The sequence below is a fragment of the Buteo buteo genome, chromosome 6, assembly GCF_964188355.1.
Source record: "Buteo buteo chromosome 6, bButBut1.hap1.1, whole genome shotgun sequence".
Classification (NCBI taxonomy): Eukaryota; Metazoa; Chordata; class Aves; order Accipitriformes; family Accipitridae; genus Buteo; species Buteo buteo.
The window spans coordinates 35,297,701-35,312,018 of NC_134176.1; the positions used below are offsets into that span (position 1 = coordinate 35,297,701).

At 44.6% G+C, this 14,318-nt stretch overlaps 1 protein-coding gene across 1 annotated transcript in view; it reads left to right on the forward strand.

Moving 5' to 3' along the window:
• The first annotated feature begins 846 nt into the window (after positions 1-846).
• SPRED1 (sprouty related EVH1 domain containing 1) overlaps positions 847-14,318 on the forward strand; it is a 61,609-nt gene continuing 48,137 nt past the window's right edge. The window contains exon 1 of the mRNA XM_075030379.1: positions 847-2,728. Coding sequence (XP_074886480.1) covers positions 2,697-2,728 — 32 coding nt within the window. The 5' untranslated portion in view covers positions 847-2,696. The remainder of the gene's footprint in view (positions 2,729-14,318) is intronic.

A 14,318-nucleotide genomic window follows, 5' to 3' on the forward strand; every position in this document is an offset into this window, starting at 1 on the left:
GAACCTTAAGTGAAAAGGAAGAATTTCCTTAACAAATACCCTTGATAAAGGCAATACTGCCCTGCTTCTGTGCATTCAAACAGATGCTGCAAGTTTGTAGTCTGGCCTATGATGGTGATGTGAGGCACTCCAGGTTCCCCTGAAACGGTGAAAACTCCTTCTCCCGATTTCCCATGTTCCAGTCTCTCCCTTCCTTGGGAACAGCAGCCAACCACTGGTAGTGTGGGAATCAGACTCGTTATTATCGCCAAGGGAGCTCGCCCCATCTTTTTCAAACAGGAAGAGAGAACAGCTCATCGCTGCTCCTATGACACCACCAGGGTTGGGAAGAAATCCCGCAGTTACAGGAAAAACTGAAACGGGACTAGAGTTGACAGCGAAGGCTCTCGGAGCGCTGCTGCGAAAAAGTGAGGAAGTACACGAGAAGCCACGGATAATGAACGTGCGTCAGGGAAGCGATGTCTCTTACAGTAGCACCACAGTATTTTACTCCCTAAATTTCGGGCAATGAGATGTATCGGTTGGCAGGCACGCACGCAAAGACTAGGCAGGAAGAGATCAAAATCCAGCCGGCAGACAAACCCACAACATAATCTTTTATTATAACCCAATTTACTTGATGGTCTGACTCATGGGTTTTGAGTCCTCGGGGTTTGCAGCGCTGCTCCACTTCTCCCTCAGACCAAGCGGCGCGCTCACCACCCAAGTTCCTGAGGAGGGACCTGGGCTCGGCCGCTGCTGCTTCCCGCTTTCACCGCTTACCTGGAGCAGCTCCAAGCGCTTCCATTTCAGCGGGCGTGGAGAAAGAGAGGGAGACGGGGGGGGAGAGAGGCCGAGCCGGCGCTCCGTGCGCCCTCCTCCCGCGTCTGCGGAGTCACGGAGCCCGTTACCGGCGGGCTCCCCCCGCAACGGCAGAGGGCAACCCCCGCGCCGCACCCCGGCGGCGGCCTCGGACGGCGTCACCTGAAGCGGAGCAGATCCAGGTGAACCTGACCGCGTTTCTCGGCTCGCCGGTCCGTCCTGCCGGCCGGCGCGTTGCTGTGGAACGCGGAGGCTAACGGCGGGCTGCGAGGCGGCCGGTACCGGCGCCGCCGGCGGGGAACGGGACGCCAGCCCCCCGCGCTCGCCAGAGGCGGGCTGCCGCGCACTTCGCGGTCACGTTCACTTCGGCCTAAGGGAGCAGGGAAGGAGCGGAAACCCAGCCCGCAGGCGGAGGCGCCCGGGCACAGCCCCGCGGGGACCCGACGGCGCTCAGCCGCGCCCGCCAGAGCCCCCCCGGACCGGACCGGGCCGGGCCGGGCCGGGCCGGGCCCCCTCTCTCCCGCCGCCCGCCCCGGGTCCTGCGCAGCCCCACGCCGAGCTGGGGCCGAGGGCAGGAGCGGCTCCCGCGGCGCCCCGCGAGCCGCCTGCCCCGCGCCCCCGGAGCAGGAAGGAGGGCGACGCCGGGGCCGCTCTCGTATCCCTCCGCGGCGGCGGCGGCGGCGCCGTGCGTGCGTGCGTGAGTGTGTGTGTGCGGCGGAGGCTCCTCGGGAAGCGCGTGAGGCAGCGCCGGGGGGGAGGGAACTACTTTCAGGAAACTCGAGCGCAGGGCGGCGGCGCGGGCCCGTCCGGCGGCGGGCGCGGGCCCGAGGGGATTGCTTTCTTCCCCTCGCTCTTCCCTCTCCTCCCTCCTCCCTCTCCCCCGCGGTTATTTTGGATCAAGCTGTGGCGGCGGAAGGAGCTTGAAGTCAACGCTTCCGCCCAGTTTTCCTGTGAGGAGGAGGCGGAGGCGGCGGCCGTGAGGAGCCGAGGCGGCGGCGGCGGCCGCTAATGGAGTTGCTGCCGGGCGGGGAGCGCTGCCGCTGAACTTCCCCGCGGGCTTTCTCCCTCCTCTCCCCCTCGTCCTGCGGCCGGGGGCTCGTCTCTCGCCCCGGCAGCTCCTCTTCCCCTCCCTCCGCGCTCCTCTCCTCACACAAACAGCCGTGACGCATCCTCTCTCTCCTCCGTCCCCCCCCTTCCCACCCCCAGGCTGGTTTAAAACGCCTCCCTCCCCCCGTCACCAGCCTTCTCCTTGGGGCCGGCTCGTCCTCCCTCCGCAGTGCTCGGCGTCGCTTTGGAGGGGGTGGGAGAGCCCAGCCGAGCCGCTCTGCCCCCCTTACCCCCCCCTCTCCCGCCCCGGCCTGTGGCGGCTCCGGTGTCTGGAGGAATTTCTGCCGCCGCCGCCTGCCCCGGCTGGGCGCGGGAGGCGGGCGGGCAGGGAGGCGGCCGAGCAGGAGGAGGAGAAGGGCAGCAGCAGCGAAGGCGGCTGCAGCGGGAGATGAGCTGCAGCGGGAGGACGGTGCGGTGCAGCTTTTTGCGGCGGGGAGCCCTCCCTTGTCTCCGGCACTCTGTTCCCCTTTAACCGGGAGCAGCTCGAGAGCAGAAGACCTCTGGTTGTTGCCGCTGTTTCCACCGCTACCTTCATCATCATCTCTACAGGCACGGGAAATACGCTCCAGCGCCGGACAACGGGATTTCGTGTTTCCAGGATAAAGATCGCTCGCCACCCCCACCCCCCCCTTTCCCCTCCCTCTCCCTCACTTCACAGCGCTGCCCGTGCCCTGGCCGGGGGCGGCGGACCGGGGGGGTAACAATGGTGAAGTTTCTGGTGAGTTCTGGCTGCGCCCTGGCTGCGTCGGTGCTGCTCCGTCTCCCTGTCGGATCGCGGTGAGGAGAAAATGAGCGAAGAGACGGCGACTTCTAACAACGAGTAAGCGGCCGTTCTCCCCTCCGCCCCGGGGTCGGGCTGGGGCCGGGGCTTGGCGGGTCCGTGTCCGTCCGTCCGTCGTCGTGTCTCCCACCCCCCCCCGCCCCGGCTCCGCGCCCCGCGGGGGCCTCTGCCCGCGCACGTACGTGTCCTGGCCTCCCCGTCCGCGTACTGCGCATTTCTGCTCGCGTACATGGAAGCCCAGAAGCTCCCTCTTTGTGAAGGAGCTTGGTTCAGAAGGGCTGCGAGCCAGCGGCCAGAAAAGCGTGGTTTAATTACAGCCCGGTAGAAAACGGTGCAGGTAACGATGGTGTCTTGGAGGGGGAGGATGGGGTTTGAATGCCCAGAGAGGTATCGGCACGTACCACCTCTGATAATATCCTATTACTTGTAGATATTTCACATGGAAACTAATGTGTGGGAGCTTCATCCTGCAGGAAACTGCTCCTGAATTTTAATTGGATGAGTCAGTCAGTGTAAATACAGCTTAAACCTACCCTAGAGCCTTTTTTTTTTTCCTTTTAATGAGCACTTGAGACTTTTTTTTCTTCTTTTTTTTTTGAGAGAGAGAGAGAAAGAGAAAGGAAGGGGCCAGTTCAAGAATCTCTTAATATTTTTAATGTGACTGGTTTGGAGGAAATCCAGAGGAGGAGAATGTGCGTGTGTGCAGCTGTATCCCCCCTGCATGTAATCTGTCTTTGAAATACATTTTGGGTCGGAGGAGAAAAATATTTGTCAGAAAACATCCGGCTTCTTTACGGCATTGAAAGCCAAACATAAAGTATTTTGAAACTTTTTCTGTTGCCGGGAAGTTTAAGGTTGATGGCTCCAGCCTCCGAGCTTTAGCGTTACCGTCTGCGATGTCGGTATTTGCTGGGGCTGATTTTATGAATGATGCGGGCGCCGGCCGCGGCCATGGCGATGGGGAGGGAGCGTTGCGCCCATTGTACGGGTAGGCAGCGGTGGGTGGGTGAAGAGCAGCCCGGCTGGCGGGGTGCGGACGGGTCTCCTCCGGCAGGAAAGACCGATTTCCCATTTCGCTGCCTTCCCCTGAGCAAAGCCTGCGCACCTTCGCGTGCGCGCCCCAAAACACGGCGTTCCGGTCCCCGAGGAGCGGGGCGGGCAGAGCCCCGCGGGGGAGCGGAGCCCGGGTTGCTCCGCGGTGCCGGCCGCGGCGCTGAGCGCGGAGCGGAGCCGCCGGGCCGGGCCGGGCCGGGCGGGAGCCGCTGCGGCGCCCGCGGGGCCGGCAGCCGGGGCCGCCGCCATGTTTCCTTTTTTGTGAATCGCTCTCATTTGCATACCACAATCTCCATTCATAAAAAAAAAAAAAACCAACCAAAAAATTTGCTGTCATCACCGCTGACCTGCGGCAAAACCTGCCCTGCTGAGCGCCCAAAGCTGCTGCTCCTGTGATAAGGAGCAGGCTGCAGCCGGCGGCTGGCGGAGGAAGGTCTCCAGGACCTGCTGTATTAATATGTGCTGTTCGCTGCTTGTTGACACAGTTATGTGGGAAATATCAGCTCGGGGAGGTGCTGGGAGCACGTGATCCGCTCCATTCATAAAATACCTGGCTGTCCATTCACAGTGCAGTACAGTGTCTGCATTCAGCAGCCTCGCAGATCAGACCTGCATGGGAAGGGAGAGGCGGCCAGGCCGGCAGGTTTATCAGAGAGGGCAGCAGAAAGAGGGCTTATGGCTGCCAGCATGGGAAGTTACTGTAAAGATGGGGGGCGGGAGGGCGAGTTGTTTCTACGGTTTGTGTTTGTCCTTTTCCTGTAGAGGAACATTAGTTCAGAAGTACCTTCTGGCTGTACCACCCAACATTTAAGCAGGGAAGTGTTTTATTCAGAAAACGTTGAAATATTTTCCTCTCCAGAAATACTGACTCAAAAATAAAATACCGAAAATTAAATTCATTATTATGAGCGTGTTTTCAAGACAGTATGTTAATAAATTTTGGGTAATTTACATTTTATTGAACAATACTGTCTTACATCTGCAAGATAATCAGCCTAGCATAAAAGGAAGTCGGTCATACCTAATAAGACATCTGAAAATGTTGCCTATTATAAAATACAGGTAACAGCGAAGACAACTAAATTGATAGAAGCCAGCAGTGCAGTTCATTTTTTGTCTGTTTACTTTGAGAATTTTATAGCAGATTAGCTATCATCATTTCTCCTTAATCTATGCCATGGCTGGAGAGATCTCTGAAATAGCAGAATAACAGAGAAATATTTTTAATATGGCATAAACTGTTTAGAGGTCAGTGTATTAACTTTGATTTTTAAAAATTTTGAAATCTTTCAAAAAATAAAATCAAATGAAACTTAGTGATGAAGGATCCCTGAAGCAGACAATGTACTTGTTTGATGTAACTGTTTTGTGGTTGCCAGCGTTAAAATGGTGATGTTCACTGCTCATGAATACACTATTTCATTATCTTAACAAATTACACTTAAGTGATCCTTAATTATACATTTGTGGAGCAGTGGAGGCTTTGTTGTTAGTGCAACCTAAGAGAATACCTGAAAGATTACTAATCTTTACTTAAAATGAGAAAGAAAAGCTCACATACAGTATTTGGTTTGAGTTTATTCAGTGTTGTTACAGAGCTAAATGTGTATAACCTTACAAAGCACCATAAATGGTGTTTTTTCTCAAATGATAGATTTTTTTTTTTACGTTGGTTATTAGAATATCAGAAGAAAAATAAGAAAAAAATATTCCTCCTCTTGGTTTCATTTGCTTTTTTTTTTGACAGCATTTTTGGTGAGGCCAGAGTCATTGTTCCTCTTTGGTTGATTTTGCACATAACACAAGTGTGTCACTTTAAATGATTGGGAAATATGATTGAAGCTCCAAATAAACTGTTTGTGAAAATAGGGCAGATCTACAAATTGAAATTCATCATATATTAGAAGTACACTGTGTTTAATTTTATCAGTATAATTGATGACATCAGTGGCCTTGAATTCATTAACAAATTTCTTGGCATATAAGGGCGAATACGGGTACTTTGCAATGCATTTTGTGTCATTGTGGCTACCAGGAATATTCTGGTAATTGAGCATTATTCTTTGTTTATAAACCTTCATTTTATGGAATAAGATACAAATATTTGCAGTGTCTAGAGTTTGACCTCAGTTAATAATGTTAAATTCTCAGTGGTGGGGGGGAAGATTAATTAAAAAGCTGCATTAAGGACTACTAGGTTTCTTGTCAGTCATGAACATATGGTAGGCAGCCTTATAAAATTTTGATAGCCACGGATGAATCTTTGTTGGTGATTTTTACGTTGTTCTTGTAATGATGTTACTTTATTTGTCAGTTAGGTATTAGTTAAATGAAAGTATTTCTATAGCTCCAGATAATTTTATTCCCCCCCCCCCCCCCCCGGTGGTGTTTTGCAATCAGCGTGGTCAGCATGAACACAGTGTTCACAAATACTATCACTTTTTAAATGAAGGAATTAGTAGGATTTGTGGACTTGCGGGTCAATTTGCTGTTCATGCAACTTAACATAATAATGTCAAAGCAGGCAGGTCAGCAAGCACTGTACCAAATTCCTGTTTTGGTGGCAGATTTTATTGCTGTCTACAAATGCTACTGAATTTCAGTGTTGGGTAAAACAAAATAATTGTTACGTTATGTAGTCCCCATTCAGCAGGGATGAATGATGACAGGCTTAAGATGGAGTCTGAGTTGCTGCTATTGAAAAGTAGGAGCACTGCTTTATTGGCTTGTTTATTTTCCTCTGTATTGCAGGTAGTCTCTCAGGGAATGCTTGTGCTCTTGAATTATTTTCAGAGTTGGTTTACATACTGTATTTTTACAGATTCAGACTGTCATTTACTAATAGTTTTGCTACATAAATATAGGTAATCTTATACTCATTGTCCTAGATAATTCAAGAGAATATAAGTTAAAGAAACATGGAGTGTGTACTAATGCTGTGTGCTTAACAGCCTCTAGATTATGATGTTATAAACATCGTCAAGTGTTGATTTGGAACAGTAAAGCTGAACTAAATTTTTAAAATAAAATACTTACTTGGTATGTTCATGTCTTCAGTATTTATGGAAATACTGTCTATACTTCATTTGTGCTTCAGAACTCCTTGTATTACAAGCCCAAATACTGAAAGATGAACATGAAATTGTATCGCAGAAACCAAAGCCAATTAGTTTGGTTTTATTAGTTCTCGGAGGATTTTAACACTTTTCAGCAGGCTAGTTTTCTTTCTGCTATCTAAGGCATGTATAGACTTTGGAATTCTTCATCCCTTAATGTAAGGACTTTGTAAAAAGAAGTAAGAATTTTTAATTTATTTTTTTTTTTAGGAAAGCATCCTCTGAACCAATTGATTATATGAAATCATTGCAATTCTGATATATTTTCTTTTAGGGCAGTGGCTCTTTATAGAGTTCTGGGGAGGCTTTTCCAGTCTTACGAACTGCTTCTTGCTGTCTCTTCAGCTTTATGTTACATGACGCTATTTTGAAGGTGAAACTGAATTTGCATGTTACATAATCTGGGAATCAGGGGGGGTTGGTTTGTTTGTTTTATTATAAAAAAAAAAAAGGTTCACCTTAGCAACATTTCTTGATTACTGTGGTATTGCAGAAAAATGCTTTTTGGATGTTTCAGCATAACTGGAGCCAGTGATAATATTTGAATTAAAAAATGATGAGTGTTTCCCTTGTTTGTTCATTTAAAATTTAATGTTCTTGAAGTGTTAAAGTGGCAGTGAGGGCATCAGCGTATGTTTCGAAAGTAAAGACATTTCTCGAAAGGAATATATCTTGACAGGATCAGAAGTCACAGGATTAAAGCTGAGGGCATTTCTGGATTTTAGGCTAAACACTGGCACTTTTGTTTGTTATTTACCCATTCTTGTGTACATCTGAAGAAATCATATGCACTGGTGATGACTCAATGGGATATGACAAACACCAGAAACAAAAAATACTTTTCAGAATATTGACACAAGTTTAGAAAGGAGACAAAGGAAATACTTTTGTCTTTTTTTGGTTTCTACTTCCCTGATTCAAAAAAAGTAACTATGAAACAGTATACAGTGTATGTTGTCTTAAATGGTCGTGTTCTAATGTTTAACTCTCTGGTTTCTCCCTCTTACTCTTCTTTCTCTATTGGAACATATTGCAGTTTCCTTAAAGGAATTTGAAAGATGGCTGGGAGTTGCCATGTTGTTGAGGATCCCAGTTTCTTTATGGATATATTAAAAAAGGAACTATCTTTGTCATTTTCCTCTCTGTTTTAATGTGCAACAACAATTAAGCAAGCAAATTTTAACTATCACATTTTGCACAGTTACTGAATGGCTGGAATTGGTTGTAAAGAAAAATAGTTCTTGATAATAAAAAATTTGTTGCTTCTTTCTCTCCCTCGAAAATACACATTCTTCTTTCTGACAGCACTTCCAATTGTGAAGTATTTATTCAATTTTTGACGACTAATGTGGTACAAATATTCCAATTAAAATTCAATAAGATGTAAACATATTTGCAATATTTTTTTTTTTGTACTTTCTAATACTTTGTTAGGCGTGTCTTCTAACCAGTCTTGGTATTCAGCAGAAATAATCTTCAGTGATGCTTGGTTTTTGAGGGAAGGAAGGTGACTGGATGCTCTTTTGGTATGCTCTATTAACATACATTTCTAGGCTTAAGACAATAGCAATACTTACTTTCCTTGCACTTACTTTTCCTGTACACTGCAAGAGAAGAATTTTTTTTTGCTAGTGCTTAAGACTATGATCTGGTGAAATCTGTTGGCTGGCACTACTCCCTGTGGTTTGCCTCATACATGAGGTGGTATCATGTTGTATCTGGTAACATATTTTATGGTATATGGTATCAGGGTTAGCATGGTATCTCTCCTACTTTAAAAATATCTGTAATGGGAACCAGTCTCTAAGACTATGGTGGTATTGAACAGCACTTAACTTGTAGGAAGTCAGCAGACATTTTAAGTGCATGTTTTCACAACTTTTTCAAGCTTATCTTTTACATAGTGTTCATGCTGATATCTGTAATACCAGTTTGTTAAAAGAATATTCATTTGTTTATATTCACTGCTTTATAGTCACTGTTTTTCTCCTACATATGACACAAAAAGAATTAAAAAAAAGGGGGGACACACCGACAAATCTTTAGATATGCCAAGGGACAAAAAATGTGCATTTAAGTGCTTTGAGTACTAAAATTGTTCATAAATGTGGCTCTGATTAAATAATAGCTGACTTGCTACACACAGTTGCAGGCCCTAATTCCCGATGCTCCAAATAAGGTGGGGAAAATAAATAATAGTAATAAAGTACCAATATAATGATGATAAATGCATCTATATATGCAAGGAGATCACAAGCATTTTTTCTCGTAAGAAGTCATTGTCATATGACAGTAAATACTTAAATTCAAACAGGGAAAATAGGCCGTAGAAACTTCAGCAGTTACTGTGTTCCATTCTGCATTGCTGCCTGATACCAAACTTCCATTCAGAAGAAAATATTTTTCATGTGTGTGCTACAGAAGAATTCCCCAAATGTGTGCTGTTGAAAATGAGGTGGTGAAGATTTTTATTTTTTTCTTCTCCCCCCACCCCGATCTATTCATTCTTGTCTTTGAAGATTTTGACTATTGCTGTTTGTGATATTTTAGTTAGTTGAGGAAGTTTTGTAATCTGTACTTCTGCTACAGCAAGTCAAACACTCACCTGTTCAGAACCCCTAAAGAAATTCTGTGAGCCAATGTTTGGCTTGAATGGTTTGCAAGAGCAGGCGGCATTTAAGTCTATGGAAGAGTTGTCTTTTCTCCCCCCCCGCCTCCTCCCCCCCCCCCCCCCCCCCCAAAAAAAAGAAACTCCAGAAAAACAGTACCAAATAAATAGGGTTTCCCCAAGATGATCTGACAACTGTTGACAGTTACCCTTTTTCTGTGACTTGCACTGATGAGTTGCGACACTAACTGAAGTTTGTCAAAGCAAAAATGAAACTCATTTATTTCAGTTTTAGTAAAGTCTAATGCTGTGAGTGAACAAGCGTAGCAACAAGAAGCATCAAGAATTTCATTAATAAAACAAGTAATTACTGAAAACTGGTGTCAGGGTTATTAGAAATTGTTACTGGACTGACTGCCTTCCCTAAATAAACCCAGAACTGGTAAGATACAACTCTCAGTGAGGCTTCCTGCCTGGGATTTTTTTCTTTCAGAAATTGTGCAGACCTGTTCTGGTGAAGTGGTATAAACCTTGAGGGCAGAAGTGATTTCTCTCTCTTTACCCTTACTTAATCCTTTCAAAAGGTTAGTGAAAGGTGGGAGTACAGAGCCTGCTGTGATTTAGGAATTTTTATGTAGCTTCCTAGAAACTTTTCAGCCTCTCGGACATGAAGTACTCTATGCCCTACGTATTTCTTTCTGTGCATGGTGTGCTTACTCTGGATCCCAATACAGCATGCCTTAATATGAAGCCTGTGATTGAGGCCGATTCATCTTGAGCCTTGAACAGGAACATGTTTTTGAAAGGTGTAAAGAAGCCGATTCAGGATTTAGAGTTGAGGCCTATACATTTAAAATGGGAAATCCTGTTTTTTAATCTATGTAAGTGGCTGATCTTATGTACCAAACCTGTATGTTTTTAAGCACTAGTTACAGTTGCTAATCACTGGTCTTTGTTTCCTTTGGGACCAAGAATAGATTAGAAGTTTCTTAGTAGGGTAGACTTAGGATAGGTATGTTTGTGCCCACTTCAGGGGGCAATTATCTATCTCATTGAAAGTTCCACTTATAGTTCAAATGGTACTTATCTGTGCTACTGATGTTATGCAAAAAAATTTGGGGGTTGCTGCCTCTTACTTTAATTTTGCAAGATTTTAAGAAGAAAAAACTGTAGACGAAATTATGATTGCTGCTACCAGTGGTAGATAATGAGCGTGCCAAGGGAATGCAAAGTTGAAAATTAAATGCTTGAGAATTGTCAGACTTGAGAACTGAAATTGTTTGTGCAAATACAATCCATGTGGCCAGGGGGTATGAATTTTGATGATTTTGATAATGAGACAGAGCCAGGAATATAATCAGATTGCCTGGGTTCTGCTCTCAAACCTTCAATACTAGGAAATGCCCATTTTCTTTTTTTCAGCCCCTTGCTTCATTTGCTGCTCATCCTGTGCCAGAGAGGAGGACTGCACCTTCTGATCATGCAAAGGCCGTGCTGTAATAATTGAAGACTGCACCTTAAGCATTACAATTCTATAAATACTAATATTGAAAAGTAAAGCAGTGTTCTAACAAGTTTGTTAGGGGTTGGTTTGTTTCTGCAGTTTAGTCTGGTTTTAGTCTTTAATTTTCAGATTTCAACTATGAGAGTATTTCAGATGTTGGTAATATTGCTGTAATTCTATCCAGACTTGTAGCGTGCCATTTCTTATATTCTTTCTGCTGGCATTATTTTCTTAATCCTTATCTGAAACTTGGGGGTTTGGTGTTGGGGTTTCCCTTCACCTCACCCCAATTTGGAAGCTCTCTCTAGTGTTGTATGAGAAGTTATTTGAGGGAATAATACATTTGTTATGTTGAACTTGCTTTTGGTTTGGTTCTTTTAAGGTGATAATGACATCTGTTATGAGAAGTCATGCCACTACGGGATATCTGCATCTAGCATGCTAGTCGCAGAGTTAGGCTGTTGACATGTGTGGGCATATTTGCTGTGGAGGCACCTAATGTATGGATTACCATTAAGCCGGGGTTTTGTGGTGTCACTCATGTATCCTACAGGAATAGTGTCATACTTCAGGCATGGAAGTGCAAAGTACTTGCAACTCTCATTGAAACGAAAATGCCAGTTGCTTGTCGTTTGTTAATTGGGAAATACGTTTTTCTAATTAGTTTTTTTATACCGGTTTTTTTTCTGGCAATGGGTAGGTAAAGTGTATTGTTCTTAAGATTTTTTTACTGTATTCTGCTCTGTGGTTCCTGAAGAAGTTAGAGAGAGTGTCTAAAATCAGGCTGTTATTGCACAGCTGGTTTTATGCATTAAGGCCCATAAATGTCCTGACAGAATCTTGCTTCATCATCTACTTCTTTCAGCCTCCAGAAGACTTTTTAATGGATGTGTAACCACTGCTTAAGCAGTCCTGTGAAGATATCTAGCACAGTACTTTCTTGCTTTCTGTATTTGTACTGAACGGGTCTAGCTTAAAATATCTTATATTGTCTTAGCTGTATTCAACTTGACACATCCTCTAGAAGAGCCCCCATATGCACCTTAAAATGTACGTGCTTTGTTACTATGGTGATGGAAAAGAATCGTGCATGTTAACAACCCCGCGTTAGGTAATGGAGGATTTGCAGAAATCAGTTAAGGATTTGCCTGGGGCACTGAAAATTGAGTCCGTGACCATACCTCCACCCCAGCCTCTTGGCTACAGGCAGGCTGATGGAATCTTGTTACGGGATTAGACACTCCTCTGTTTTCAGGTTGTTTAGGGGATGAAGAGGACTTTTTGGAAATGCTTTCAGGAGAAGCTGAAGTAGCGTTGTTTTATCACATGCTTTTAAGTATCTTACATCATATGCTTGGGGTGCTCTGCACAGTGCAAAGGAGATGCTTGTGCAAGCATGTTGTATGTTTGTCACTGATACAAAACCAGTTCTGGTTTTCTTTGAACTCCCTGGGTTGACAGTGCAGGAATTCACTACCTTTCATTTCTCTGTTATGGCTGCCTGCAAATCCTGCAAAGGGAGAATATGTCCACGTTTGTTCCCCTCAAGCAAGGTAGAAAACATGAGCTGCTCTTCATCTGTTAGTTGAATTCTGGATGAAGAACAGGTCTATTCAAGGAAGCTAGAACAAGACATGAATTTAGAGTGCTATAGTTTAGTATAGTGTAATTTCCTGTGGGGGCCTTTTATTCTCCTCCTTCTGAAGTAAGTTGTGGTTAACTAGGTGAAAACTGATAAGCTTAGCTGTCTAATTAGAGGAGTTTTTCAGGTTGTCCCCTCTCTTTCCTTCTCTGCTGTACCTTTTTAAAACTGTAGTTTTCTTGCATTAGTTATTTTGTTATTTGTTTGCTTTTTGTGGTTTGGGGTTTTTGGGGGTTTTTTTACTGTTGAAAGTGGCATATCTTTGTGTATTGAAGTATGTTGACTTTTAGAGATACCCATCCTTGTAGGTTTTGTTTTCATTTTAGCATTTTAGGAAGCATTTTTCTGAGCATCTCTGTATTAGTGTTCTCGTACAGCTTATCCTGAAAAGCTTCTCTGGAAAATAAGACACTGGTTAGAGTCTCTTTGAGACATTTTGACTGGCCCGCTGAGCACCCTTGCAGGTCTTAATACCAGGGTTTTACCCTTGAGCAATGCTAGCAAGAAGCCTGGTTTTTGCCACTCTGGGACAACAAAAACATAACCCAAATGAAAACATGTGTTTCCTTTGCTGTAGAAAGACAGAATGCTTCCCACAGGCTATGAGTTCATCCTTCTTTCAGCAGTGAAAGGAGAAGACATTACAGAAGTGTTGAAAATCAATGTTGAGTGACTTCTCCACTACAGAAAAGTCAACTTTTTTGAGGTTTGTGAACAAATCTTCCTGAAGTAGAACTACAATTATATGTATAGCTTCTTTTTTGAACAAAATAAAAATGTATGGATTAGACTTGTGAAAAAACTGGAAGTAAGTTTACCTCATCTGTTACTTCAGCTGTTTTTTTTAAGCCTGAGCAGCTACTGGGAGGTATAGGATTGGCTTTTCTATCTTTTGTCAAGCTATCTATCTGTGCTGTGTGAGCTTGATCCCCACAACTGAAGCTCAATGGATGAAGTAAAACCTTTAAGTAAGCTTTAAGGTCCTCATGCTTCTTTCAGCTGGAGAGTGCAAACGATAAGCTTTGATCAATGTATCATCCCAAGTAAGGCATGATGATCCGAATCTCTGCCATGTGCTTCAGGAAAAGATCGTTTCAGTGGAGAGTAAGAGATATCCTAATTAACTTTCACATGTCAAAGGAAGGAACAAGTGTCACTTTTCAAAGGCAAGAGTAATTTTGGCCAGCTTTTCTGAGGTTGCTTCACGGTTTGTTTCCAAGGCAGTTACAATCAGATAGTGCAGAAATCATAGTAACCTACAATAGAAAGGATCTGCTTTCTGTATTTTTTGTTTCTTGTCTAACTTATAGTTAGGTATTTTACAGTGGAGAAGGCATAACTGTCATTTCCCAGTTACAGCATTAATATCTATGATCTAGGGTGTATTTGGTGAGGGGATTTTTTGCAGTTCTGGTATTCCTTGGCTGAGACAAATATTCCCTTATTTTGTCTATATAATTAAATGGTACATTTGATTCCTGAGAAATGCAGTCTTAACAATTAAGTTGAAAGATGCTGTTCAAGCTTTTATCGTTAACCAAGAAAATCAGTTTGGTTGTATCATGTTTTCAGTAGGATGCAATTTCTGTTGTCTTTATTTACACTGGAAAATGGTGTTCTCCAAAGGACTATTTTTGCACTCCTCCACAATGAGTTCTTATTACAGCTCAGCAAATAATTTTGTCAGGAATTGCTTCTGTTTGACT